The sequence below is a fragment of the Lagenorhynchus albirostris genome, chromosome 13 (genome assembly GCF_949774975.1).
Source record: "Lagenorhynchus albirostris chromosome 13, mLagAlb1.1, whole genome shotgun sequence".
Lineage (NCBI taxonomy): Eukaryota > Metazoa > Chordata > Mammalia > Artiodactyla > Delphinidae > Lagenorhynchus > Lagenorhynchus albirostris.
In genome coordinates this window covers 43,717,000-43,743,459 of record NC_083107.1, presented here as the reverse complement: position 1 = coordinate 43,743,459, position 26,460 = coordinate 43,717,000, and the positions used below count along the sequence as shown (strand labels likewise).

The following is a 26,460-nucleotide window of genomic DNA, read 5'->3' as shown; positions in this document are numbered from 1 at the left end:
GGGGTTCTGAAACGCACCTTTGTGAGTCTCTCTAACTCCTGACTGTTGACCTTTGGGTGTAGATAGAGTGTCAGTCTGGGAGGATTGATGAGAATGTCGGGACCATTTCTGGCCACTGCATGGAGACTTAATGACTGTATTGTGTGTTAGAGCTTTTGAGAAAATACAATGTGACAGAGATCCTAAAACTGGAAAAGTAAATAGCCTCAAGCAGTTTAACTGTATTTAGTTTGGAAACAGGTTATAAACCCAAAGCTCTGCTGAACGAATGAGAGTTTCTTTCTTCTTTCCGGGCCGGAGTAAAAGCTGCTGGCGAGACCTGCTCTCTGGTGTCGCTAGTTCAAGCCTGTGTGACCTTCCTCATGTCAATAATTAACAGTGGAATATTTTCATTTACGCGACGGCCGTATATGAAAGTGGTTTCCAGGCTGGTTCTGACAGCCTCTGGCCCAAGGGGAAAGGAAGCTAATGCTGAAAAAATTGCAGGCTTCCCCCTAGAATATCCTCTTCATGGTAATGATGGCTGCAAGGCTTCTTTTCTTTGAAGTAAAAACCCAGCGTGTGAAGGTTACTCTGGGGTGACTTTATTGTTACATAAGGAGTAGATTTTTGTCTCTTGCTGGTGTGCTGAGTGGTGGAGGTTAAAGGTAGAACTTTGTGTGGAACTAAAAGGTACCTGAAACTTTTAGAAAACCGGCAACATCTGGAGGCTTCTGGCCCACTTTGGCCAGGCACTTTTCACCTTTAAGGCCTACACTGGCTCTTCACAGCCTATTTCTTGAATACGCACAGAGCAGATTTATCCACATTATTGGGAAAGCAATTTGAAGCACAGGCCTTGTCAGTTGGGAAGATCAGTCTTATTGCCATCAGCTGCTTATTTGTGTGTTTGTGTGGAGGGGAGAGATTATAATCCCAGTATCGTCAGATTTCTCTTTGAACAGACAAACTTCCCTCCCTCACGGTTTCTTGACAGAATGAGAAATTTGCTGCCAGTAACTAGTTAATTCTGAAAGAATTTGGGTTCCTACCGTGCAGTTCTTAAATGATGATCCAAGTGCAGGATGTAGAGCAAAAAGAGTTGTCCTTTGTCATTAAGTGCTTCTCCTTCATAATTCATAACCTTCTAAATATTCTTAGTACTGGGGAGGAAGGGATGCTCAGAGCTGAGAATTCTCAGTAAGGTCTTCAGTGAGACACAAGGTGGTGACTGTCCAGCTTGCCCAGGATGTGGTCATCCTTTGATGCCGACAGAATTTGGTGTTGCTCCCCAGGGAACCGCACTGGCACTGAGCTGCCACAGCCTCTGCGCCCACAGTTACTCCTGCTCAGCTGGAAGCCAGCGTTCATGCTTTGGTTTCTTTGCCTTTTTAAAAAAAATTTTATTTGCCCTGGGACCACTTGGAGGCTCTTCAGGAATTTTCCTGGGGGCACAGCCCCACCGTTTAGGAGAACTGTCCAAGGCCTGAGCTCATAACAAGAATAAAACCCTTTTTCCCTTGTCATTACTGCTTCCTCTTCACTGACTAATTAGCCAGCTGCTGCAGGTCTCATTACACTTCATTAATCCTGAGCATCATCTGTCTATTGGAACTGCCTCAAGATAAAAAGGGGACACTCAGCTAAACATTTTTGGTGCTGCTGCTAATTACCCCAAGCTATATATATATATATTTTATTAATTAATTGCTCTACTTATTTTCAAATCTGAATGAAGATTTTTCCCCATGCCAGACAACAGGCATTTCACTCACCCCTGGCTGCAGAGGCGCTGCTCTGTGGTTTGGTACATGGAGTGCCTGTAATTATCAGGGCCAAGGATAGGGTGGCTCTGGAAACCAAGGTAAAAGAAAAACACACCTGGCAGTCTGGCTGTGTATAACCTAGGCTTGTTCAAAGTTTTCAATTGATATTGATGCTTTTTTATAAACAGGTACAATCTTAAATGATCTCATCTGTTCGTTAAAATACATGATGGTAAAACAATTACAAAGCTAGTTTTCTTGCCTCAATGGTTCCAGAGTCTAAAAAATAATCTAAACGGGGGTCAGGATAAGAGAGAGTCATGGACATTTCTATGCTGTGGCTAAAGGTGATGTCTGAGAAGGAAAGTGTTGATCTTGGGTTTGGACTGGTGGTGACTGGGAGCAAGGTGAATTACACTTCTCCCCGGTGTGAGGCAGGGGAGAGGAGCACCTCCCTCGATGGGACTTGAAGAGAGACCCTGATGGAATTGAAAGAACAGTTGAAAAGCTGGAGGGCTTTCTGATGAGGCCTTCTGCTATCACTGAATTATAAGTAAAACTCTTGGTTTTGGAATTGTCAGGAATTAAGGTGCTTGGAACTAAGAGACTTAGTTCCACGTGCTCCCTGTTCAGGCTTGAGCCCCATTTCATATCAGTTGCACCGCAAGGTCCGTGCCAGCGTAGGATTCTGTTTGGAGCAGTAGGGGCTGTGGCGTCAGACCTTGGGTTAGACTTCTGGGGCTGCGCTTGCCTCGTGGCCATGGCAAGCCACAGAACGCCTTGGAGCCTTACGGTTTACTCTTAGGCAAGATACGTGTGACGGCAAGAGTGCCTGCTGCACAGCGCAGTTGTGGGAATTAAATAAGTTTGGGTGAAGTGCTTAGAAGGGTGGTGGCCCCTTCTAGTAAGTGCTCCATAAACTCTTTTCTTTTTTAATTAATTAATTAATTTATTTTTGGCTGCGTTGGGTCTTTGTTGCTGCGCGCGGGCTTTCTCTAGTTGCGGTGAGCGGGGGCTACTCCTCGTTGCGGTGCTCGGGCTTCTCATTGCGGTGGCTTCTCTTGTTGAGGAGCACGGGCTTGAGGCACGCGGGCTTCAGTAGTTGTGGCTCGCGGGCTCTAGAGCGCAGGCTCAGTAGTTGTGACGCATGGGCTTAGTTGCTCCATGGCATGTGGGATCTTCCTGGACCAGGGCTCTAACCCGTGTCCCCTGCATTAGCAGGTGGATTCTTAACCACTGCGCCACCAGGGAAGCCCACTCCATAAACTCTTAAGTATGCGGGTGGGTATGGGAGATGACGCTGGAATTCCCCATGATTCAGGGTCCCGTCCGTGGAACTTGCCACTTTGTGTAGCTGGAGTACTGGTGGACCAACCCCAGTAGGCTCTGATCCTCTCCTTGCTGCTGATCCATGATGTCTTCTTGAGTCAAATCTCAGCTGTGAAGCTTTGACCGCTTGACTCACCTCCGCTTGGTCGATCCGTCTGTGCTTGGCTTGTTCCTCATTACCACGCAATATAATTACCTGTCGTCGAGGGTGGCGCGTCATTAAACTGTAAACTGCTTCAGCATCTCTCTATTTCCCATCGCTTAGTACAGCGATTTTACAAACATGTTTTGAAAATGGAATTTGTTTTTCCCCTAGATTAAATCTGAGGTGGGATTCCAGTAAATACAGGGTGTAAAATGAAGTGTTTCTGACCAAAGTACAGGTGACAAGGTGGTACTTGGAGCCTGACCTCCAGGAATCTGGTTTGAAAACTGCTTCCCTAGACCTCAGTGTTTCTTCAGTGATTGTCACTTATTTTTGTATTAATATCCTCAGTTCCACGTCTATTGAAAGGAAGTTATTAATAGTTGTTTGCCTTATTTTGCTTATAAGTGTTGTATAAGGTTAAATACTGATTTAGTATTCTCCAGAAGAAAGACATGAAAATTCAGGGTGACATTTTATTTATTTTAGAGTACTCATTGAAGACAGCATTTCACATATGACCTCTTGTGGTGCCCTGGGAGACTTTGTTTTCCTCCAGTGAGTGCCCTTTTTATTCGTGCTCATCAATCTCAGACCCACTGGTGAACCTTAGTTCTCTTATCAAATAAAAATGAATTGTGTGTTTTCCCTTCAAATAGAAATGCCCTTTACATATTTAAAAAATGGTATGTGCTCATTAAAGAAAAAAAAACAGTAAACAGTGCAGAAATACAGAAGCGGAAATGCCTTCTGCCTCTGCTCCTACTCCCTTGGGACAATTAGAGTTTATAGTTTGGAAAGTAGCCTCCTGTACTTTTTTATGCGATTACTTACATTTAAATAAATAAATAAATACTCATAGGATCGTACTAAATATATATATATATATATATATATATACACTATTCTGTAAGTAACTCTTTATTCATTTCCCTTACTCTTTTTAGAGTGTACACACTGTTCTTTCATATGAATGCATCTTTTTTTTTTTTTTTTTTCCTGCTGCTCCGCATAGCATGTGGGATCTTAGTTCCCTGACCCGGGATCAAACCTGTGCCCCCTGCAGTGGAAGCGTGGAGTCTTAACCACTGGACTGCCAGAGAAGTGCCTGAATGCATCATATTTTAATAAATCAGTATATTAATATATTTACTCATTTCCAGTCTTTTTATGTTGTTTTTGCTATCCATTTTTTACAATTATTTTAAAAATCTGCACTTCATATTCTGTACATTTTTTTTTAAGATTTGGTGCATTTTATTGAATGTGAGTTATAATTCAATTTTTAAAAAAATTTTTTTTACTTTTTCAGGTGATACCTCGTTGGTTTTTTTCCCTTGGATTTTATTTTATTTTTTATACAGCAGATTCTCATTAGTTATCCATTTTATACATATTAGTATATATATGTCAATCCCAATCTCCTAATTCATCCCACCACCACCCTCCCGCCCTCCCCCCCTGGTGTCCGCACACCTGCTCTCCACATCTGTGTCTCTACTTCTGCCGTGCAACCTGGTCCATCTGTACCATTTTTCTAGATTCCACGTATGTGTGTTAATATACGATATTTGTGTTTTTTTGCGGTATGCGGGCCTCTCACTGTTGTGGCCTATCCCATTGCGGAGCACAGGCTCCGGACGCGCAGGCTCAGTGGCCATGGCTCACGGGCCCAGCCTCTCCGCGGCATGTGGGATCTTCCCGGACCAGGGCACGAACCCGTGTCCCCTGCATTGGCAGGCGGACTCTCAACCACTGCGCCACCAGGGAAGCCCCGATATTTGTTTTTTTCTTTCTGACTTACTTCACTCTGTATGACAGTCTCTAGATCCATCCATGTCTCTATAAATGATACAATTTCATTCCTTTTTATGGCTGAGGAATATTCCATTGTATATATGTACCACATCTTCTTTATCCATTTGTCTGTCGATGGGCATCTAGGTTGCTTCCATGACCTGGGTATCGTAAACAGTGCTGCAATGAACATTGGGGTGCATGTGTCTTTTTGAATTACAGTTTTCTCTGGGTATATGCCCAGTAGTGGGATTGCTGGGTCATATGGTAATTCTATTTTTAGTTTTTTAAGGAACCTCCATACTGTTCTCCATAGTGGTTGTATCAATTTACATTCCCACCACAGTGCAAGAGGGTTCCCTTTTGTCCACACCCTCTCCAGCATTTGTTGTTTATAGATTTTCTGATGATGCCCATTCTGACTGGTGTGAGGTGATACCTCATTGTAGTTTTGATTTGCATTTCTCTAATAATGAGTGATCTTGAGCAGCTTTTCATGTGCCTCTTGGCCATCTGTATGTCTTCTTTGGAGAAATGTCTATTTAGATCTTCTGTGCATTTTTGGATTGGGTTGTTTGTTTTTTTAATATTGAGCTGCATGAGCTGTTTATATATTTTGGAGATTAATCCTTTGTCCATTGATTTGTTTGCAAATATTTTCTCCCATTCTGAGCGTTGTCTTTTTGTCTTGCTTATGGTGTCCTTTGCTGTGCAAAAGCCTTTACGTTTCATTAGGTCCCATTTGTTTATTTTTGTTTTTACTTCCATTACTCTAGGAGGTGGGTCAAAAAAGATCTTCCTGTGATTTATGTCAAAGAGTGTTTTTCCTATATTTTCCTCTAAGAGTTTTATAGTGTCTGGTCTTACATTTAGGTCTTCAATCCATTTGGAGTTTATTTTTTGTGTAAGGATGGTGTTAGGGAGTGTTCTAATTTCAGTCTTTTACATGTAGCTGTCCAGTTTTCCCAGCACCACTTGTTGAAGAGACTGTCTTTTCTCCATTGTATATCCTTGCCTCCTTTGTCATAGATTAGTTGACCATAGGTGTGTGGGTTTATCTCTGGGCTTTCTGTCTTGTTCCATAGATCTATGTTTCTGTTTTTGTGCCAGTACCATATTGTCTTGATTACTGCAGCTCTGTAGTATAGTCTGAAGTCTGGGAGTGTGATTCCTCCAGCTCTGTTTTTTTCCCTCAAGATTGCTTTGGCTATTCAGGGTCTTTTGTGTCTCCATACAGATTTTAAGATTTTTTTGTTCTAGTTCTGTAAAAAATGCCATTGGTGATTTGATAGGGATTGCACTGAATCCGTAGATTGCTTTGGGTAGTATAGTCATTTTCACAATATTGATTCTTCCAGTCCAAGAATATCTCTCCATCTGCTTGTGTTACCTTTGATTTCTTTCATCAGTGTCTTATAGTTTTCTGAGTACAAGTCTTTTACTTCCTTGGGTAGGTTTATTCCTAGGTATTTTATTCTTTTTGTTGCAGTGGTAAAGGGGATTGTTTCCTTAACTTCTCTTTCTGATCTTTCATTGTTAGTGTATAGGAATGTAAGAGATTTCTGTGCATTAATTTTGTACCCTGCAACTTTACCAAATTCACTGATTAGCTCTAGTAGTTTTCTGGTGGCATCTTTAGGATTCTCTATGTATAGTATCATGTCATCTGCAAACGGAGACAGTTTTACTTCTTCTTTTCCAATTTGTATTCCTTTTATTTCTTTTTCCTCTCTGATTGCCATGGCTAGGACTTCCAAAACTATGTTGAATAATAGTGGCGAGAGTGGACATCCTTGTCTTGTTCCTGATCTTAGGGGAAATGCTTTCAGTTTTTCACCATTGAGAATGATGTTTGCTGTGGGTTTGTCGTAAATGGCCCTTATTATGTTGAGGTAGTTTCCCTCGATGCCCAGTTTCTGGAGAGTTTTTATCATAAATGGCTGTTGAATTTTGTCAAAAGCTTTTTCTGCATCTGTTGAGATGATCATATGGTTTTTATTCTTCAGTTAGTTAATATGGTGTATCCCATTGACTGATTTGTGTATACTGAAGAATCCTTGCATCCCTAGGATAAATCCCACTTGATCATGGTGTATGATCCTTTTAATGTGTTGTTGGATTCTGTTTGCTAGTATTTTGTTGAGGATTTTTACATCTATATTTGTCAGTAATATTGGTCTGTAATTTTCTCTTTTTTTTGTAGTATCTTTGTCTGGTTTTGGTATCATGGTGATGGTGGCCTCATAGAATGAGTTTGGGAGTGTTCCTTCCTCTGCAATTTTTTGGAAAAGTTTGAGAAGAATGGGTGTTAACTCTTCTCTAAATGTGTGATAGAATTCACCTGTGAAGCCCTCTGGTCCTGGACTTCTGTTTGTTGGAAGATTTTTAATCACAGTTTCAATTTCATTACTTGTGATTGGTCTGTTCATATTTTCTGTTTCTTCCTGGTCCAGTCTTGGAAGGTTATACCTTTCTAAGAATTTATGGATTTCTTCCAGATTGTCCATTTTATTGGCATACGAGTTGCTTGTAGTAGTCTCTTATGATGCTTTGTATTTCTGAGGTGTCCATTGTAACTTCTCCTTTTTCATTTCTAATTTTACTGATTTGAGTCCTCTCACTCTTTTTCTTGATGAGTCTGGCTAAAGGTTTATCAGTTTTGTTTACCTTCTCCGAGAACAAGCTTTTAGTTTTATTGATCTTTGCTATTGTTTTTTTTTTGTTTCTATTTCATTTATTTCTGCTCTGATCTTTATGATTTCTTTCCTTCTGCTAACTTTGGGTTTTGTTTTTTCTTCTTGCTCTAGTTCCTTTAGGTGTAAGGTTAGATTTTTCATTTGAGATTTTTCTTGTTTCTTGAGGGAGGATTGTATTACTATAAACTTCCCTCTTAGAACTGCATTTGCTGCATCCCATAGATTTTGGATCATCATGTTTTCGTTGGCATTGGTCTCTAGGTATTTTTTGATTTCTCTTTGATCCCTAGTGATCTCTTGATTATTTAGTAATGTATTGTTTAGCCTCTATGTGTTTGTGTTTTTTATGTTTTTTCCCCCACTGTAATTGATTTCTAATCTCATAGCGTTGTGGTCGAAGAAGATGCTTTATATGATTTCAGTTTTCTTAAATTTACTGAGGCTTGGTTTGTGACCCAAGATGTGATCTATCCTGGAGAATGTTCCATGCGTACTTGAGAAGAAAGTGTAATCTGCTGTTTTTGGGTGGAATGTCCTGTAAATATCAATTAAATCTAGCTGGTCTATTTTGTCATTTAAAGCTTGTGTTTCCTTATTAATTTTCTTTCTGGATGATGTGTCCATCGGTGTAAGTGAGGTGTTAAAGTCCTGCACTATTATTGTGTCGGTTTCCTCTTTTATTGCTGTTAGCATTTACCTTATGTATCGAGGTGCTCCTGTGTAGGGTGCATATATATTTATAATTGTTATATCTTCTTCTTGGATTGATCCCTTGATCATTATGCAGTGTCCTTCCTTGTCTCTTGTAACATTCTTTATTTTAGTGTTTATTTTATCTTATATAAGTATTGCTGTTCCAGCTTTCTTTTGATTTCCATTTGCATGGAATATCTTTTTCCATCCCCTCACTTTCAGTCTGTATGTGTCCCTAGGTCTGACATAGGTCTCTTGTGGACAGCATTTATATGGGTCTTGTTCTTGTATCCATTCAGCGAGCCTGTGTCTTTTGGTTGGAGCATTTAATCCATTCACGTTTAAGGTAATTATCGATATGTATGTTCCTGTTACCATTTTCTTAATTGTTATGGGTTTGTTTTCATACGTCCTTTTCTTCTCTTGTGTTTCCCACTTGGAGAAGTTCCTTTAGCATTTGTTGTAGAGCTGGTTTGGTGGTGCTGAATTCTCTTAGCTTTTGCTTGTCTTTAAAGCTTTTGCTTTCTCCATCGAATCTGAATGAGATCCTTGCCAGGTAGAGTAATCTTGGTTGTAGGTTCTTCCCTTTCATAACTTGAAATATATTGTGCCACTCCCTTCTGGCTTGTAGAGTTTCTGCTGAGAAATCAGCCGTTAACATTATGGGATTTCCCTTGTATGTTATTTGTTGTTTTCCCCCTTGTTGCTTTTAATAAGTTTTCTTTGTCTTTAATTTTTGTCAGTTTGATTACTATGTGTCTTGGTGTGTTTCTCCTTGGGTTTATCCTGCCTGGGGCTCTCTGCGCTTCCTGGACTTGGGTGGCTATTTCTTTTCACATGTTAGGGAAGTTTTGGGCTGTAATCACTTCATAATCTCTTCAAATATTTTCTCGGGTCCTTTCTCTCTGTTTTCTCCTTCTGGGACCCCTATAATGCGAATGTTGTTACGTTTAATGTTTTCCCAGAGGCCTCTTAGGCTGTCTTCATTTCTTTTCTCTTTATTCTGTTCCGTGGCAGTGAATTCCACCATTCTGTCTTCCAGGTCACTTATCTGTTCTTTTGCCTCCTTTATTCTGCTATTGATTCCTTCTAATGTATTTTTCATTTCAGTTATTGTATTGTTCATCTCTGTTTGTTTGTTCTTTAATTCTTTTAGTTGTTTGTTCTTTAATTCTTCTAGGTCTTTGTTAAACATTTCTTGAATCTTCTCGATCTTTGCCTGCATTCTTTTTCTGAGGTCCTGGATCATCTTCACCATCATTATTCTGAATTCCTTTTCTGGAGGGTTGCCTATCTCCACTTCATTTAGTTGTTTTTCTGGGGTTTTATCTGGTTCCTTCATCTGGTACATAGTCCTCTGCCTTTGCATTTTGTCTTTCTTTCTGTGAACGTAGTTTTTGTTATACAGGCTGCAGGATTGTCGTTCTTCTTGCTTCTGCTCTCTGGCCTCTGGTGGATGAGGCTGTCTGAGAGGCTTGTGCGAGTTTCCTGATGGGAGGGAATGGTGGTGGGTAGAGCTAGGTGTTGCTCTGGTGGGCAGTACTCAGTAAAACTTTAATCTGCTTGTCTGCTGATGGGTGGGGTTGCATTCCCTCCCTCTTGGTTGTTTGGCCTGAGGCGACCCAGCACTGGAGGTTACAGGCTCTTTGGTGGGGCTGGTGGTGGACTCTGGGAGGTCTCACACCAAGGAGCACTTCCCAGAACTTCTGCTGCCAGTGTCCCCATCCCCACGGTGAGCCACAGCCAATTCCCGCCTCCACAGGAGACCCTCTAACACCAGCAGGTAGGTCTTGCCCAGTCTCCTATGGGGTCACTGCTCCTTTCCCCTGGGCTCTGATGCTCACACTGCCTTGTGCGTGCCCTCCAAGAGTGAGGTCTCTGCTTCCCCCAGTTGCTGAAGCCCTGCAATCAAATCCCGCTAGGCTTCCAAGTCCGATTCTCTGGGAATTCCTCCTCCCGTTGCCAGACCCCCCAGGCCTGGAAGCCCGACCTCGGGCTCAGAACCTTCACTGCAGTGGGTGGATTTCTGTGGTATAAGTGTTCTCCAGTTTGTGAGTCACCCACCCAGCAGTTAAGGGATTTGATTTTACTGTGATTGAGCCCCTCCTACCATCTCATTGTGGCTTCTTCTTTGTCTTTGGATGAGGAGTATCTTTTTTGGTGAGTTCCAGTGTCTTCCCCTCGAGGATTGTTCAGCAGTTAGTTGTGATTCTGGTGATCTCGCAAGAGGGAATGAGTGCATGTCCCTCTACTCCTCCATCTTGAACCTATCTCCCTTCATATCCTGTACATCTTTATGTGCAAGTATTTCTAGAAAGTATCTAAGGTGTGATTGGTAGGTGGAGAAAATGCATTTTAATAATTTTGATATTGCCCACTTACCCTCCCACCAGCTACATACTAGTGTGTCCATTTCTCTGTGTCTTCAGACAAAATAGTTTTTCAAATTCAAGGAACAGAGTTTATTTTCACCTACTTTCACCTAGTCCTGGAAGTGGAATTTCTGCTGTCAGACGCCCCAACAGAACCCCTCTGGGCCTCCAGCCCTTCCCGCTCAGTTCCAAGATTATTATCTTCATAGAGGCTGTTGAGGAGGAACTGCCAAGGACTTTATGAAGCAATAAAATGTCCCAAAGAACAAATCAGCTATAGCAGTAGGCTTCCCAGGCCATGTCCAGGTAATAGGAGTAATACTTACCCTGTGACAGGCCCATTTCCCTACAGACGGGCAAAACTATAGCAGCCAGGGACTTCCCTGGCAGCCCAGTGGTTAATACTTTGCCTTCCAATGCCGGGGAGTATGGGTTTGGTCCCTGGTCGGGGAGCTGAGATCCCACATGCCTCAGGGCCAAAAAACCAAAACATAAAACAGAAGCAGTATTGTAACAAATTCAATAAAGAGCTTAAAAATGGTCCACATCAAAAAAAAAAAAAAATCTTTAAAAAAAAAAAACAAAAAAAACCCTGCAGCAGCCAAGTTCCGCACACCTGTTGAAAGCTCCCAGTTTTGTGGAGTGAGAGTTAATGCCTTGTTAGTGGGGATGGGGGCCTGCACGGGGGGCTTTGTGCTTTGGGACATTATAAAGGTTCTGTGGGAAGACACTTACGTTTAAATTAAGCGGCACTGTGCAGCAGGTTTAAGTTTCTAAGTCAAACAGAACAGCAGAAAAACTGATCTCCCCATTTACGCCCCCTTTTTGCTTTTTCACTCGAAAAAATTAAATTAAGGTAGATGACCAGCTGTAAGCTAGGAAGATTCAGTGTGATACAGGGCACACCTTGTGCATTAGCTTCTGTAAAGCTATGCTTAAATCTTTGATGAGGGTTCCCATCAATGAGAAATAGGTACTGATTTAAAAAAAGAAAAAAGAAAAAGCTAGTATCAACTGTTAATTGTCCTGCCCTCCTTAGATTAGTGTGAGGGCTCCTTCGGGGCCACCCACCTGTTGACTAGGTCATTACAGGGGTTGACTCTGAGGTCGTTTCCTCCTCCAGTTTTTCTGTCCTCCTTTGTTAAAACAAGGTACTGTACATTGTGTACTTACAGAATCTGCCCGCCAAAACTCTGTGCCGTTCGGCTTTGTAAGAAACCATTTATTCTATGTGTGGGGTTGAGGAAAGCCACAGAGGAAGTGAGCAGAATTGTTGCGTATTTGATGCTCTGAGTGATAACTCTCTCTTCATTTTGACACCTTAAAAATAACTAAACAGTAGTTGAGTATGGGTATCAATTATCTACTGCTGTGAATTTTCAAGGAATTGAAAATTGCTGGTGAACTTCTTAAAACTGAAATGCAGTTGATGTACAGTATTGTTAGTTTTGGGTGTACTACATAATGATTTGACATTTGGGTATATTATGAAATGATCACCGTAAGGTAAGAACTCTTAATGCTTTTAGGTGCTCTTTCCAATGCCTTCATACCATTTACTCAATAAATGGTTGCTCATTGGTTGATAGATTGATCCAAGGTGAAGAAAAGGACAGTAGACCTGTGTGGCTGAATGTCAAATACTAGTGTGTAGACCATGTGCTCTTCTGTATGGAATCAATTTCCAGTGAAGCAGTTGGCTGAGTTACATATATAATCGAGGATTGGGTCCGAATTTATCATTCAGTAATGACTTCTTGGATGAAGGATATGCATCGTGAGAAGTGAAATTTTGGTTTGGTGCATTGTGATATTATTTAGAAAGTAGTGCTAAGCTCTAACATTATTTAGTTCAGTCCAGAGGGCAGCTCATCTTTATAACATTGTGCATTTTGTATTTTCATCTTGGCACAACTGCTAGTTATTTCTGAAATCCAAGTGGAGTTTGGACACCTTTCTCCCAAACACACGTGAAAGCTTGGGCTTAGTTAATTTTGGAGTTTGGCACTGAAACTGAGAGACAGTCTTACCTAATTTATTCTGCCATTTCAACCCTCATAGTTTTTGTGGTGCATCATGGTTATTGGCAAGAAGGGGTTTAGGTGACTAATTTGTAATGCTCTCTAGGGCAGAAGCCAGTTTTAAAATTCTTTTGTTTCATTTGTTTTTAAATATAATTTCTCTTCTCATTAAGTGGAACCTTGTCATCATTATATAGATCCAAGTGATAACTGGGCATCACCGTGGCTTTCTTTGTTCCAAAATGCCAATCCTTTGTAGATTAAATTTACACACATAGCCTTATTTGGAGGACTTCCATATCTTAGATTTTCTTACATAGGTGCTTCCATAATCCATTCATTCAGAAATGATTATTTTAGTAAACACTATCCATGAAAAGCAGACAGCTTTAGGGTGACTTTTTTTTAGATCTTTGACTGCTCCTTCCTTCTTATTTGTGTGTCTTTCTAGTTTAAAAAAAGAGTCCCTTGGATCTGAGCTTTTTGGACTCAGTGAATTACAGTTAATTTGGACAGCCTCATTATACAGGAGAGTCATCAGGAACTGTCCTGAGTGGCTGCCGTTGGTGCAGTCATCTTGTTGGCCGCCTCAGCCTCTTTGAAAACATTGAGTAGTAAGTGTCCTCTTGTATCTTGAGTGTCTGACAGTAATGTGACTCTGGTTGTATGAAAGAGAGTTCTGTTTTCCTCCCTGCACTGTTGACCTTAAGAATTCTGGAAAACTGGAAAAGATAGAAGAATCATAAACAAGGGCCAGGGCACACACTCTTTGATTTTTAGTATACTGGTTTAGACCAACTACATACAGTCCACAGAACAGAATGCTCCCTTTTTTGTTCATTGCACGAAAAGAGAGGCATAGTAAACTTCTCTCTCACCTCACCACCTGCACTTAATCCCAAGACTCCTATAATAAAAACCTACCTTTAAGCCCTTGAAAATGAAATACAGGATTTTGTCTTTACCAGTGAATTTGGGTGCCACATAATAGTCTGGTTTAGAATGTATTATTTACTGCTTTTTTAGTTGTTGCTTAGAAAAAGTAATACCACACAGACACACACCTTCATAAGTTAACAATTAAAGTACTTTCATAAAGTCTTACCTTTAATGTACCTATTATATTTGTTGCCCCTTAAAAAATTCTGTCCTAGTCTGTATTAATGTGAGCATTCTGCCATATAAGTTTAATAATTAAGGATATGGTATCTGTTTAGGGCCAAGCCTTTTCCATCTTTTGAGGATATGACAAATTACCCTCAGTCTACCTTGACTTAATAGTTCGCAGTCTTCCTTCCAGGGAGGACTGGGGAGGAGAGGTGGTGGCGAATAAAATGTCCTTCAGGGTAAGAATTGAGGACCTGAAGCTTGTGTACCTGGAGAGGCGGGTGGGGAATCTGGTCTCCGGCCTCCTGGCTCTCCCTCATCCTTTGAAAGGGAAGAGAAGGTGTGGCCTTGAGTTGCAGGAGCCTGTGGTGCTCATCATGCTTTGTCCCTCCTGACAGCTGGGGTAGCGCCGTTAATCCTGTTGTGTCGTGGTAACCAGATAAATACCCCTCAGCTGAGAGGGCCCTGAGCTGTCCCCCACACCACCCCCTGCCCCTACTGACCTGACATGTGGGCAACGTCCTAGTGAAATAACTTAAAAAAAAAAAGCGCATGTGGCTATAGCATGTCACCCTGACCTCACGTCCTTGAAAATGGAAGCTAAGAAATAGGATGTGGGACCAATGACATTATGTTTTAAGCCAGGACTTGACAAACTTTTTCTGTAAAGGGCCAGATAGTAACTGTGTTAGGCTCTGCGGGCCACGTGGGGCTCTCTATCTTATCTCCTCATGCCCGACCCTCAAAAGAAGGAAGAACCCTCTAGCCCCCAGCCTGTACAGAAACAGACTGTAACGCCCGAGTTTGCTGATGCCTGTTTTAAATTTCAGTCATGAAGAAACTGGGCTGAGATGGATGGCTGTGATTTCTGTGCTGTGTGGGGAGGTGGCATCCTGTATTCCGCAGGCACTGTGGGATGGGATGTGCGTAGGAGCTTCGGGATCCTGCAGGGTTCGGCTCCCGGGTGGGCCTTTGCTGGCTGTACGCCCTCAGGAGAATCCCTAGAACCTTTCTGGGCCTTGTCTAGTTAGAACTGACGGCCTCCACCAGTGCGTAGGAGCAGAGGAGGACTGACATCATCCTTCGTCCTCCTGATTCTCCTTGGCTGCGTTTTCAGGCTGGTTCCTGCTGGCCTGTGCCACAGCGGTGGAGAGTAGCAGGGCAGCGGGCTCATGGCATGGTTTCCTGTCTGTGAAGGCATTTTGAAGCATGCCACCCATTTTCAGGCAAATGGAGCGGGCGGTTTCTGAATACTTCTTCCTGAGGTCCTGACTCTGTGTTTCAAGGCGCTTAGTCTCCCCTCCTGGTCTTGGCATTGTGCGCTACCTCCTTCAGCCTCATTCTCATCGCAGAGGGCTCAGTGCTGTTGCTCTTCCGTGTGCTTTGGGAGCTGGCCCCCGTCGTTACCTACACCCCCCTCCACGGCCTCGGCGTTGGTGGTTTGTGACCTTGAGGAGATAACCGTGGCAGGGGCGGCGGGGGCCCTGGAATGTGGCTTGCTTTCTCAGTTCATCACTGCAGGCTCTCCTCCAGAGCTTCCCCATGCAGTGCCTTGGTTTCCACACTGGCAAAGCAGGGGCTGTGCTGCTCAGAAGAAAGACCCTCTGGAAGCTGTGAGCCGGGCCTGCTCAACTGACGTAAGCCGTGGGTGCCGGGTTACAGAGAGTTCATGGTTGTTTTATAGTCTGCACATCAGAGTGTTAAGTACTAGCAGAGAATTGCATACTTGCTACACATGCATTTAGAACAGATGTTTACATGTGTTTTGTCCATGAAGCTGGCTAAACTGTTAGGAAAAGTATTTCAACTCAAGTTCTATTTATATACAAATCAGCAAACATAAATTAAAGGCCCCCAGACTAATCCGTCACAGGGCCTTCAGTCAAAAGATTAGTTTCCTTCCTTTTGCTGCCTCAGGATAACAGTTTGATTCTCTATTATCAGTACAGCCAGTTGCCTGTTTCCGGTTTCCTGTTCTGTGTGTTTTGCATGTTGCTCTTGGGAAATGATGTATTTATTTTTTCAAGCCAAGGCACATATGGGGACTCCACCCTACTGTATTCTTTTGTTTTGAATTAGAATTCTTTTTTTTTTTAACAACTCAAGAATTGAGCTTTAATGGATAAATTGTTAAAATTAGAATAAATTAAGTCTTGTGACTATTGGCTTGTTTGGGTCATGTTAAAATAATGTTATAATTACACCCTTATATGTTTTGCAGCTTCACTCTTACTGTATGGGCCTGTGGTGGCAATTGCCCCCAAAACAAAATAAAAACAAACAAAATTTTGTGAAACTTTTCAGGTTAGCTTCGGACCCCGACCCCGTTGAATCTGAAAGACAGTACCACAAAATTGCATTTTTATCATTTATCAGACCCTGAAGAGCAATTACAGTTCAGGTGTTAAAAGTTTTTAGTGACATGCAGTGATAACGTTTAACTGCTTAGGGCCTGTCTCTGTGATTTGGAAAATGTCTTTCTTCGTTAGCAATGGGGGCCACCATCAGCAGCAAGACTTATTGAGAGCCTGTTTGTTGGGCACTGGAGGTTTGTTTATTCATTCAACAAACATGTGTTGTGTTGTGCACCCGCCCCCCGCCCCACAGTCCCCAGGCACATGCTGAGGCCCTAAATGGATATAGAATTGGAGGCGGTTACAGGCTAGCTGAGGAGATGGGACACAGGATACATAATAAAAAGATTAGAGGGACAGAGACCTCATTCCACCAAGTGAAATCCTCTTGGAAGAACAACTCTTGGCCTGGGTCTGAAAAGAAGGGCGAAAGAAGAGCAAGTACAGTACGTTCCAGGTTAGGAGAATGGTGTAAGCAAAGGTGGGAAGAAGGAATGTGCAAGGTGAGAGTTGAGAACACGATGAATAAGAAGATCTGTTGGGTTGGATTGGAACACAGAGGTGGGTGGGTGTCAGGGAAGATCCCAGACGAAGCAGGTGCCCTGGAGGAGGCTGCTGAGGAACCTTGAACACCAGGCTCAGATTTGGACCCTCTTGTAGATGGCTGGGGTCCTTTGAAGGTATTGGTTCAGTGGTATAACTTTGAAAAACCACTGTTTGGGGGAAGACGACTATGGCAGTGATGTTTAAGCAGAGTAAGAATGGGAAAGGCACAAGGCCGGGGATTTTAGTAACTGTTGGATGACGGGACCTGAAACCATCCTAATTGTAGTGAGTTTTTTCTTCCAAACACCCAAAAATACATTGTTGAAATCATTCTCTTGGCACCTAATCCTGTACTGCTTTGTAATATCTTTTGTTATTTCTTTAACTTTCCATGTAGAAAGTTTCCCCAGCTAGACTTCTAGTTCATTGAGTGCAGGAGAGCTTGTCTTACATAGAGAGTTCTGCATGCAGCATGCGCTCTGTAAAATGTTGGAATACTGTTGATTTAAATAGCCACTTGTGGGGATGTGTTCATGGGACACTTGCTTTGTCATCTCCTTTTGATGTCTTTTCCGCTTCCATCCTTGTACCTCCTTTCCTTCTATGAACCCAGCTCTGTACCTAATTTAGCTATGTGTTTATGTGGAGAAAACAGTAAGGGATTGCCAGCCCTTACTTAAGATAGGCCATTTACCTTAGCACAATTGAGGAAGATCCTGAGAGAAAACATTATTGGGTTTTGTCAGCAGGTTCAGACTGTTTGAAAAGTAGAAGAGAGATTTGCTCTCTTCCGCCAGGTATAAATCCAGTCTTTGAGGGAATAATAAATGGGGTCATTGGTCAGTTCCCGTTTCTGTATTTCCCTTATTTTCCATCCAGAGATGGTTACATGCCTTCAGGCCTTTCTTCATCCCTGGCCCCCGTCCCTTTCCATAGCTGGAGCTGTGGCATATGGTGAATGTGGTTATGTTTAGCATTCTGTACAGAGGGTGTTGCAGAAAGATACTGTACAATCATTTCCATAACACAATGCCCTTCTGTTCATCAGTGCTATTTCTATATCCTGTAGCTTAACTCATGCTAACACAATGTTCATTTTTCCAGTTACAGCCAATTCTCCAGAGTAAGGAAGTTTTGAAGTGTTCCAGCCTTCCAATATTGATCATAGTCATTCCCTAAAAAGAAAGGAAGTTGATTATGTGCTTCTAGAAGGGGAGGATGGGGAGGATATTCACAGCCCTTTGGTTGATACTAAGCAAGTACGGTTCTCTGTTCTGAATACCTCCTCCTCTTTCTGTAAGACGTCTTCTGAAAATGTCAAGTTATGTGTCACAAACAAAAGGCAGTGAGTCTAGATACTCAGAGGAAAGGATCCTAATCCTGCTTAACCTGAACAGTGGAAGAGACAGAACAACACCCAAAGACATCCAGCCAGCACTCCCAGTGTCACTGCTGGCTGGTGACACTGAGCAGCCCACCGCCTCACTAAGCCTTGGGCTCTGCTGGAGGTCACACTGGTGTCCCACCTCCCTGATGGGGTTGGTGTGCAGATCTAGTGAGCTTTGAAAAAGTGTAAATTGCTCTTCAGATGCATGATGGTGCATTGCAGGCACATCATCTTGTAAAATTCTGTTTTCGGGAAAGAGCACCATAATAGAAAGCCATTTATAATTCAGTCCTTCCAAGGAGAAGCCAACGCAGATGTTGTCACCCATTCAAGGTTGGGTTTCTTGTTTGCTTCCCAGTGGTCCTCGTTGACCAGGTGGTTGGCTAGTTCATGTCTGAGGCTGTGGAGCTAAGAAGACTTCATTGGCTGGATCTTCACACTTGGAACCGCTCTGGTTCCTAGGTTCTTGGGGTTCCACGGACATTCTGGTAGAAATTGTGGTTCTGGCAAACTTATTTTTGAGAGCTGCTTTAAGAGCCCTTCCTGACTACCACCCCTGCACTGACACACAGACTGCCTCCCCAGGCTCCCTCCCGCAGAGGGCTGCTGGGTTCTTTTTGCCCTTTCCTCACGTGGTTCCCCACTTTTGTTGCCTCCGGACTGCTGCTGCTACGGCTGCTGCAAGTCCTGGCTTGTATCGGTGAGGTGTGCGGTAGGTAGGCTTGTATCGGTAGGCCCCCAAGAGGTGGCTGTGTCTTCAGGTACCATCTTGGATTCCACGCTGCCCACCACATTGTGACAGTCGTGCAAAGAGGGGTCGGTGAGGAGTGTTCACGCCTGAAGGCCTTTACGTGGAGGAGTGAGGAGACCTATTCTCTGTAGCTTCAAAGGTGGAGCAAGCTTCCTCGGCAGGCCACAGAGCCAGATCTCGTCTCGATGGAGACAGCATCCCAACAATTGGAGCTACCCAGTGATGGAGTGGACCCTTTCACAAAATAAAGACTTGGGTTAGGATGGTGAGATTACGGGTGATTCTGTATGTTGTGTCATTGAAACTTTTTTTTTTTTTAATGTTGTGGTAGAGACATTATTGCATAGTGACTGAGAACCTGGGCTTTGGAGCCAGCCTGCCCTGGAGAGTTAACAGATCCTAACTAATGGAGTAGTTAGGAGTGTAAAGCACACGGATCAGTACCAGGGACGTAGCAAGTATGCTGTGTATGCTATTATTATTTTAATAAGGAAGAACAAGTCGTTTTCTTTCTATACAACTATTAACCTCCTGCTGTGTACACACACAGTTCCCCCCCCTCCTTTTTTGGAATTTTAAAATAGCTGGTCCAGGTACAGTAGAAGGGAGGTTTTGCTTTTGAAAGAAAGTTGATTCCGATGACTTGTGAAGCCTTGTTCCACCCTGAGATGATATGATTCCATGATCCCTCGTAAGTGTCTTGAACAGTTTGAGTTGTTGAAAGGGCTGCTTTGCTGGGCAAAGGGAGAGGGAACCAAGGTATGAGAGTTACAACACGCCGGGCGCTTCGACGTCCTCGCATTGAACGCCAGAGCAAGCTTTAGGTGAGTCCCTCCACACAAGTACAGCTGAAGGGTGCGCACAGGGAGCAGCGGTGGGGTCCCTGTTCCTTGTAGGCACCACTGCTGAGTTTGGGGCAGAGACGGGTGGGAACCTGCCACGGCATCAGACTCATCCAGGTGAATTCTCGGGAGGAGATGCGGGCACGCTTTGGCTTGATTAACAGCACTACAAGGCCCCGGAAGGGAAAAGGAGGACAGAAATGGCACGGGGGACAGAAACGCCCGTGTCGCACGGAGCCCACCCCTGCGGTTGTCCTTCCGCCTTGCGAGGAAGGAGCCAGCTCTTTGTGGAATCGAGTGGGCCTGAGGGCAGGGAGTTTCTGCTGCCGTCAGCCCACTAGCACACCATCCGGATCAAAAAGCCTTTGATGCAGGCATGGGGAGTAATGAATGTACAGTACCCCAACGCGTGTGTCCTGATGTCAACTCCAGTTGGTGTCAGCCCAGGATGTCTCAACCAGGGTTTCCCAGCCCAGCGCAGGCACTGCTGACGTCTGGGGCTGGATAACCCTTTGTTGGAGGGGCCGCCCTTTGCGCTGTCAGGTGTTTGGCAGCATCCCTGGCTCCTACCCACTATGTGCCTGTGGCACCTGCCCCCCACTTGTGACAATCAAAAATGTCTCCAGACATTGCCCAGCGTCCCCTGGGGAGCAGAATTGCCCCCAGCTGGGAACCACTGGTCTAAATAACCCGATCACGTGGCGCTTGTAAGGGCTCCCAGAGCTGCTCATACTTGTAGAACTAGAAGTGGGCGCTCTTCCCTCAGCTGCTCCCACCACCTCCTCACATAGCTCGGGCACAGTGACAGCAGCTTGAAGTTGGGAACACGCCTCTGGACTGTCTTCCATTGTCTGCGTCAAGGGCCTCCAGCTCCTCAGGCAGGCGTCTGGCCTGGCCTCACTGGGTTGGGAGTGCAGGGGTGATGTCACTGCGCCTTCCCAGGAAGGGTGGAACAAAGGACAGAGTCCCCAAGGACAGGCAGCCTCATCCTCAGCTGGCCCGCTGGGTAGGTTTTTTCCCTCCCTTTCCCTCCTTCCGGTTTCAGAAGTGTTTGTTGTTCACCAAGTGCTCCATTGTAAGAGGACACGTTGAGTTGGCCGGGCTTTGTGTCTCTCGGCTGAGCCCGTTTCCTGCCCCTTGTGTGTCGTAAGGGTGTTGATTCTGGTCCAGTCCCTGGATGGAATCTTCCATGCCTTTTCCAGTAAGCCCGAGGAACTTGAGCCCTCCGTGATTTTTCTAGCATGCTCACGCTACCTGGAGCCTGCTCCTGAGGCCGGGGGCAGAGTAGAGAGCTGGGGAGCAGGAGAGCAAGCTCTCATTCCTTGTTTAAGTTTGGTTTTGAACTTCTCTTCCTTCTCTTCTTTCCTCCCTTCTTCCAGGAGGTTCTGAGGACCCCAGCAGCCTTGGGGAGCCGTCCCCTCACAGATCCTCAGCCTGTCCTATTTCCACTCAGTTCCCTCTGCTCCGCCCGTAACCTCTTTGTTTGCTTATGTCTTCATGGGGAGGAGGGTTGGAGTTAGCCTCCAGCTCTTCAGGACAGGGTGCTGTGGGAGCGCACTGTCTTCAGGAGGAGATCCTCGAATCTCCTCGTAAAGGAACCTGTTAATTCAGAACCTGAAAGAAGCCGGGGGTGTTTCTGTAATGTGAGATTCACCCGAAGCAGTGACAGTTGGCTGGGGACACATTTGGCACTTGTTTATTTAGAAATAACTTAATCCAAGCAGGTTTTCATTTGGACCTTGTTCCCTTGATAGGCTGGGTGTGGTAGTGATTTGGAGCCCCAGACCCTTTAATAACAACCTAGGATACCCATCAAGGGCTTTATTAGAGACATTTCCAACTGTGTAGCACACAAAAGATATTATAATTTAGAAGAAAATTAGTTGACCCTAAATGCACCTGAACCTCGAGTTACTTGCCATCTGTGACTTGTCCCTAGGAGAAGCTTCATGTGTCTGTGTACTCTGCTCTGGACCTGCTCTTTCAAAACAGCCAACCTTCGGCCAAAAAATACAGCTTCTGTGTCGCTGTCATAAAGTTACCGTCCATCATGATGATTGTGTGATGAATAATGCATGGGATCTGTTCTCTGCGACCGATCATGATGTTATTGGTGCAGGTCATTTTTCAGTCTGCACTGTGCCCCTCACTGCCTTTTTCCTTGTTCCCCCTATTCTGCCCTTTCTGATCCCTTGCTTTCAGTTGGCCTTTGTTGCAAGGCAAGGCCCTCTTTTCCTCTGGCGGGCTGTTCCCTCAGGGGAAGGCTGGGCCAGGAGGAGCTGCTGGCTTCGAAGGTGGGCGGCTGTCTTGGCAGGTGGCCCGGTGGCCTCACCTGCCAGGTTGGCAGTGGTAAAGGCTCATCTCTTGTTGCCTCTGCCTCATTCCCTCCCTGTGGTGGGTGGAGGCCTCAGCAGAGCCTTCCAGGCAGATATTCCCAGGATACCCTGGTCAGCCTGGGAACCCAGTACACCCAGGCCACCAAGTTTGTGCCCAATCAGCAAGGGTGGCTTTTTAGCTGTCACTCAGTGGCTGAAATACACAAAAAGTTGTTGGAGTCTGCTCCCTTTTTTGTAGATTGGCTCATAAACATCTTGGTGGGTTTGGGCCTAACACTGAAAGGAGGAAGTCTTGGGTCCTTTTTGGGACAGATTTATGCGGATGGAACTGGAAGTGGGGTGAGTATGTGACCAAAGGGTAGCTCAGTAGAGGACAGTCAGGGAGTGTGAGTCGGTGGGTCCAGGGCACATTCGGTGGATCCCTGTCGAAGACCTTCAACCTGCATTTAGAACATTCTGCAGAGGCAAGAAGATGGGAAGCCTATTTGTATGAAATGTGAAGGGCCGGTTCTAGGCACGTGTGTCTAGAGTTTTGTGCTTTGAATTGGACAGAACTTGATCCCTGAGGCTTGGAAAACTTAATACTGTTTCCTGGACGATTTAGACGTGCAACTACCCCACTTTGGACCATAAACCAGCAGTTGCCTTTTCAAGGAACGGTTGAAGTTTGGAGATGATAGTCGTCCACTCACTTTAGGGAAGGGGATACAGAGCCCAGTGTCTCAGCACGTTTTTGACGAAACCTCAACCTCGGGCCCAGGTCCTGCTCTCCCGGTGCCTGGCCAGGCCTCCTTGTACTCTGCTATGCTGCCCACCATTTTCTCTGCTGTTCACTGAACATCCCACTCAGCAGATCAAGGTCATGAGTGAATTTATCTCATCAGGTGTTGCCTGATCCTTTGTACCTGAGGGAAGCAATTTCTGGCTGTCTCCTGAGCTCTTCTGCCCCAGGTCCTTCTGTGTACTGTGTGCGTCCCCCACACTGGGGAGGAATAATAGCTGACACCCACGTTAGAAACTTTACCAGTCAAGTATTATACTATCGGGCAGGGCTGCGAAGGACCCCACCGTGACCTTCTCCGTCGTGTTGCCTCTTCAGCAGAGGTGGGAGGAAATGAGATGAGTGTGAGCACAGGATGCTCTGCTGGTGGTTGTGCTTCAGGGGCTCCAGCGTTCAGGGATTGTATGGTTCCTCTGTTCGCGAGTTGTTGACCGTGCTCTAGAGGAGCTAAGGTCCATTACAGTTGACTTTTGCTCTTCTTCCTTTGGCCAGGGTCTCATGCCCCCACTGGCACACGCCCACCACTGCCCAGGCTGTGGTTGGTGGTAAGCGAGCTCTCCTCTGCTTGCAGATGAACGTGAAGCCGTGCAGAAGAAGACCTTCACCAAGTGGGTCAACTCCCACCTCGCCCGGGTGTCCTGCCGGATCACAGACCTGTACACTGACCTCCGGGATGGACGGATGCTCATCAAGCTGCTGGAGGTCCTCTCCGGAGAGAGACTGGTAAGAGGGGATGTGAAGTGTGGGGCGCTGTGGGCGGGAAAATGTTTTTTTGAAAAATCACGTGTGGACCTGTCTCCTGTTGATTTCTGCGGTTAATGGTTGATATTTTTGAGGAGGAGACTCTTGATAAGTGAGATGAGTACGCTGGGGGAAGCTCCAGGGTGACATTCTGAGTCTGGGTGGTTTTCCTGAGCTGTAATGAAGAGGCCTCATTCTGGTTATTTGCAAGGTCACTCCCTTTGGTCGGAAAGATCTTGGCTGAACAGGGCACGGTGCTGGGAATTTAAGGGCCGGCCTTGGGTGCTGGCTCCAGGGTGTACCTGTATCCCTTGAGATCACGGAGTAATTTTAAATTTGTGTCTTACTGATCCTCTGGAAAATCTGAGCTGCTGTTTTAAGGTGGCAGGAACTGACTTCAGTGGTCCCTGGTGTATTTTTGGTTTCTTCCATGCACACTTTTTGTTTTGAGGGTGGAGGGAGGGGCTGGTGCTCTGTCTCCTTGGAGACTTGGAGCTTTGATGAATTCCTCCAAGCCTTTTTGGGCAGGGGAGTTGTCAGCCTCCACTGAAACCGTTCTCCCCATTCTGTTTCCCAGAGCTGCCGTGGCTGTCTCTGATGTGGCTTTTGTCTGTGGACCTTAAACTGAGGAATCTTAAACCAGTCATTGTAACTGACCCAACAGGTTTTGTCTCGCCTTGGTGTGGAAATGGGTGCTGTCATCTGCCGGAGCACAGGCAGTTCCATAGGTGCTGGTGGGGGCCCAGCCAAAGGCAGGCTGACGCCCAGGGATCGAGCCCACATCTGCAGTGACATCACCGGGAAAACATGATGCTGGTGGTTGGCAGGGCTGCCAGAAAGCCTTACTTTTAACTCGAGCTCCACCCTGTAACTTGACAACCGCGGTGGGTCTGCATGCAGACCAACCCACACACCTCTGACCACAGGCAAGGGGCTGCAGTTGTACCCTGTCCTGTCATTAGCCCACAGACAGAATGGCCCCTTTGAACCCGGGTAAGAACAGTCAGGTTTCCCTTTCCCTGCCCCTCCGTTCAAGAACAGCCTCCTCTAAGAGACAGTGAAGCCCCGTCTCATCCTCAGTGCCTTTTGTCCACATGCTCTTTGTTCCCTGAGCGTGCACGTTTTGTTGCCTCGTCTTCTTGAGAGGTTGTGGGTCAAGCTAGACACACTGGATAAACAAAGGAGGCTTCTGCCTCCACGACTGTGATGCTTCCCTGAAGGCGGTTTGGAAGGTGGAAGTGGGAGCAGTGGGTCCACATGGGGAGGGCCGGTCATTTTGGTTTGTTTCTTGACGTGAGTCTAGGCCAGAATTATTGTGATATTCATCTTTAAATACAATTTTGGTAACCAACCACCTCACATTTTTTTCCCTTTTAATGTTTAACCTAGTATGATTGTCTATTGATTTTTTTTTTTGAATGATGTTTTGAAAGTAGCTAAAAAAAAAAAAAAATCATTAAAGGTCACCTGAAACTAGAAATTAGTTTGAACATTAATTTTTGTCCCAACAGGGTCCCGTCTTCAGGGCTGTGGGGAGTAAATTGTTCACCCTGGAAGGTCCATAATTCTTTCATACCAAGGAGATTGTGTCCTTGATAATGTCCACATAATAAACGGTATCAGACCCTTTGCCCTTTATTCTGGAAAGGGCAGCAAAAGCATTAGGGAGAAAAAAAGCAACCAGCAAAGCATAATTCTTGGTTGTTTGCAGATACCTCCCACTCCTCTGTTTATTTGCTGCCAGCGGTCTCTGTTTATTTGCTGCCAGCGGTCTGTGTGTGTGTGTGTGTGTGTGTGTGTGTGTGTGTGTATATATATATATATATATATATATATATATATATTTTTTTTTTTTTTTTTTTTTTTGCAGTGACCCAGAGGCCTGGGAGAGTAGAGATGGAGAAACATGAGAGGGCTGCCATCTCCATCCTCTCAGGCAGTCAGTGGCAGAAGCTGTGTTTAGCCATGACTTACCACTTTGTAAAACCCCAAGAGCCTTGACTTCTTTTATTATCGTTTCCTCACAGCCAACTTGTGACTATAGTTTGGACAGTCTGATTAATCTTTCTTATTCCAAAAGTAAGGATACCATAGATAGAGTGAGCTACAGCTCTTGTTCATTTGTCCTGGAGATTTTCAGCCTCTTTGGCCCCGTGGTTTATTTGGTTCATGGAGCCTTCTGGAAGGGACACAGGCCACACTCTGCTGTTGGCTGCAGAGGCTGCCAGGGACTCAACGTTAAGAGACCCTCCCTGCAGGAGAGGACATCCATCCATGAGGGCTTGCCCCAAAGGATTCTTGCATCTTCAGATTCCAAAACAAATGAGGTTGCTAGAGCTTCCAGGCCTGGGTAAATTAATGTCCACAGCTAAACGGTTGTGTCATCAGATAACGTTCAGTCAGCGCTGGGCTTTCTGCACCAGTGATCCAAAGCCCTGGGTCACATAAACATTTGCACTCCATCTGGAGCCATGTCTCCATCGGCATTTCAGCGCCAGCATTTACCACCAGCTTGACAGTAGGTAGTAGATAAATGTTTGAGGGACTGCAGTATCTAAATTTATTTTATGAATAGATTCTTGGAGCGAGCTCATCCCTCTTTACAGAGGGGGAAATTTGTCTTATTTTTACTGAGTGAAGTTCAAAGAAATACATTAGCTTAATGATCCAGAGCATTCCACCCTAACCCCACCCTGCATTTAGGCTTAATAAAATTTGAGTTAGATTTGAGCAGGTTTTGGGTAGGCATTTTGGGTTATCAAGGCACTTGATTCCAATGTACTGGGGAACATGAGAGGGCAGGAATCCTCACGTCTG

General features: G+C 44.7%; 1 protein-coding gene across 5 annotated transcripts in view; it reads left to right on the top strand.

The window, feature by feature from the left end:
- SPTBN1 (spectrin beta, non-erythrocytic 1) overlaps positions 1 to 26,460 on the top strand; it is a 196,192-nt gene that overhangs the window by 103,526 nt on the left and 66,206 nt on the right. For all 5 annotated transcript variants that reach the window (XR_009544039.1, XM_060168837.1, XM_060168838.1 and 2 more), the window contains one exon: positions 23,474 to 23,625. Coding sequence is in view for 4 of the 5 variants with exons in the window: in XM_060168837.1 (XP_060024820.1) it covers positions 23,474 to 23,625 (152 nt within the window). In the remaining variant the exon portion in view is untranslated. The remainder of the gene's footprint in view (positions 1 to 23,473; positions 23,626 to 26,460) is intronic.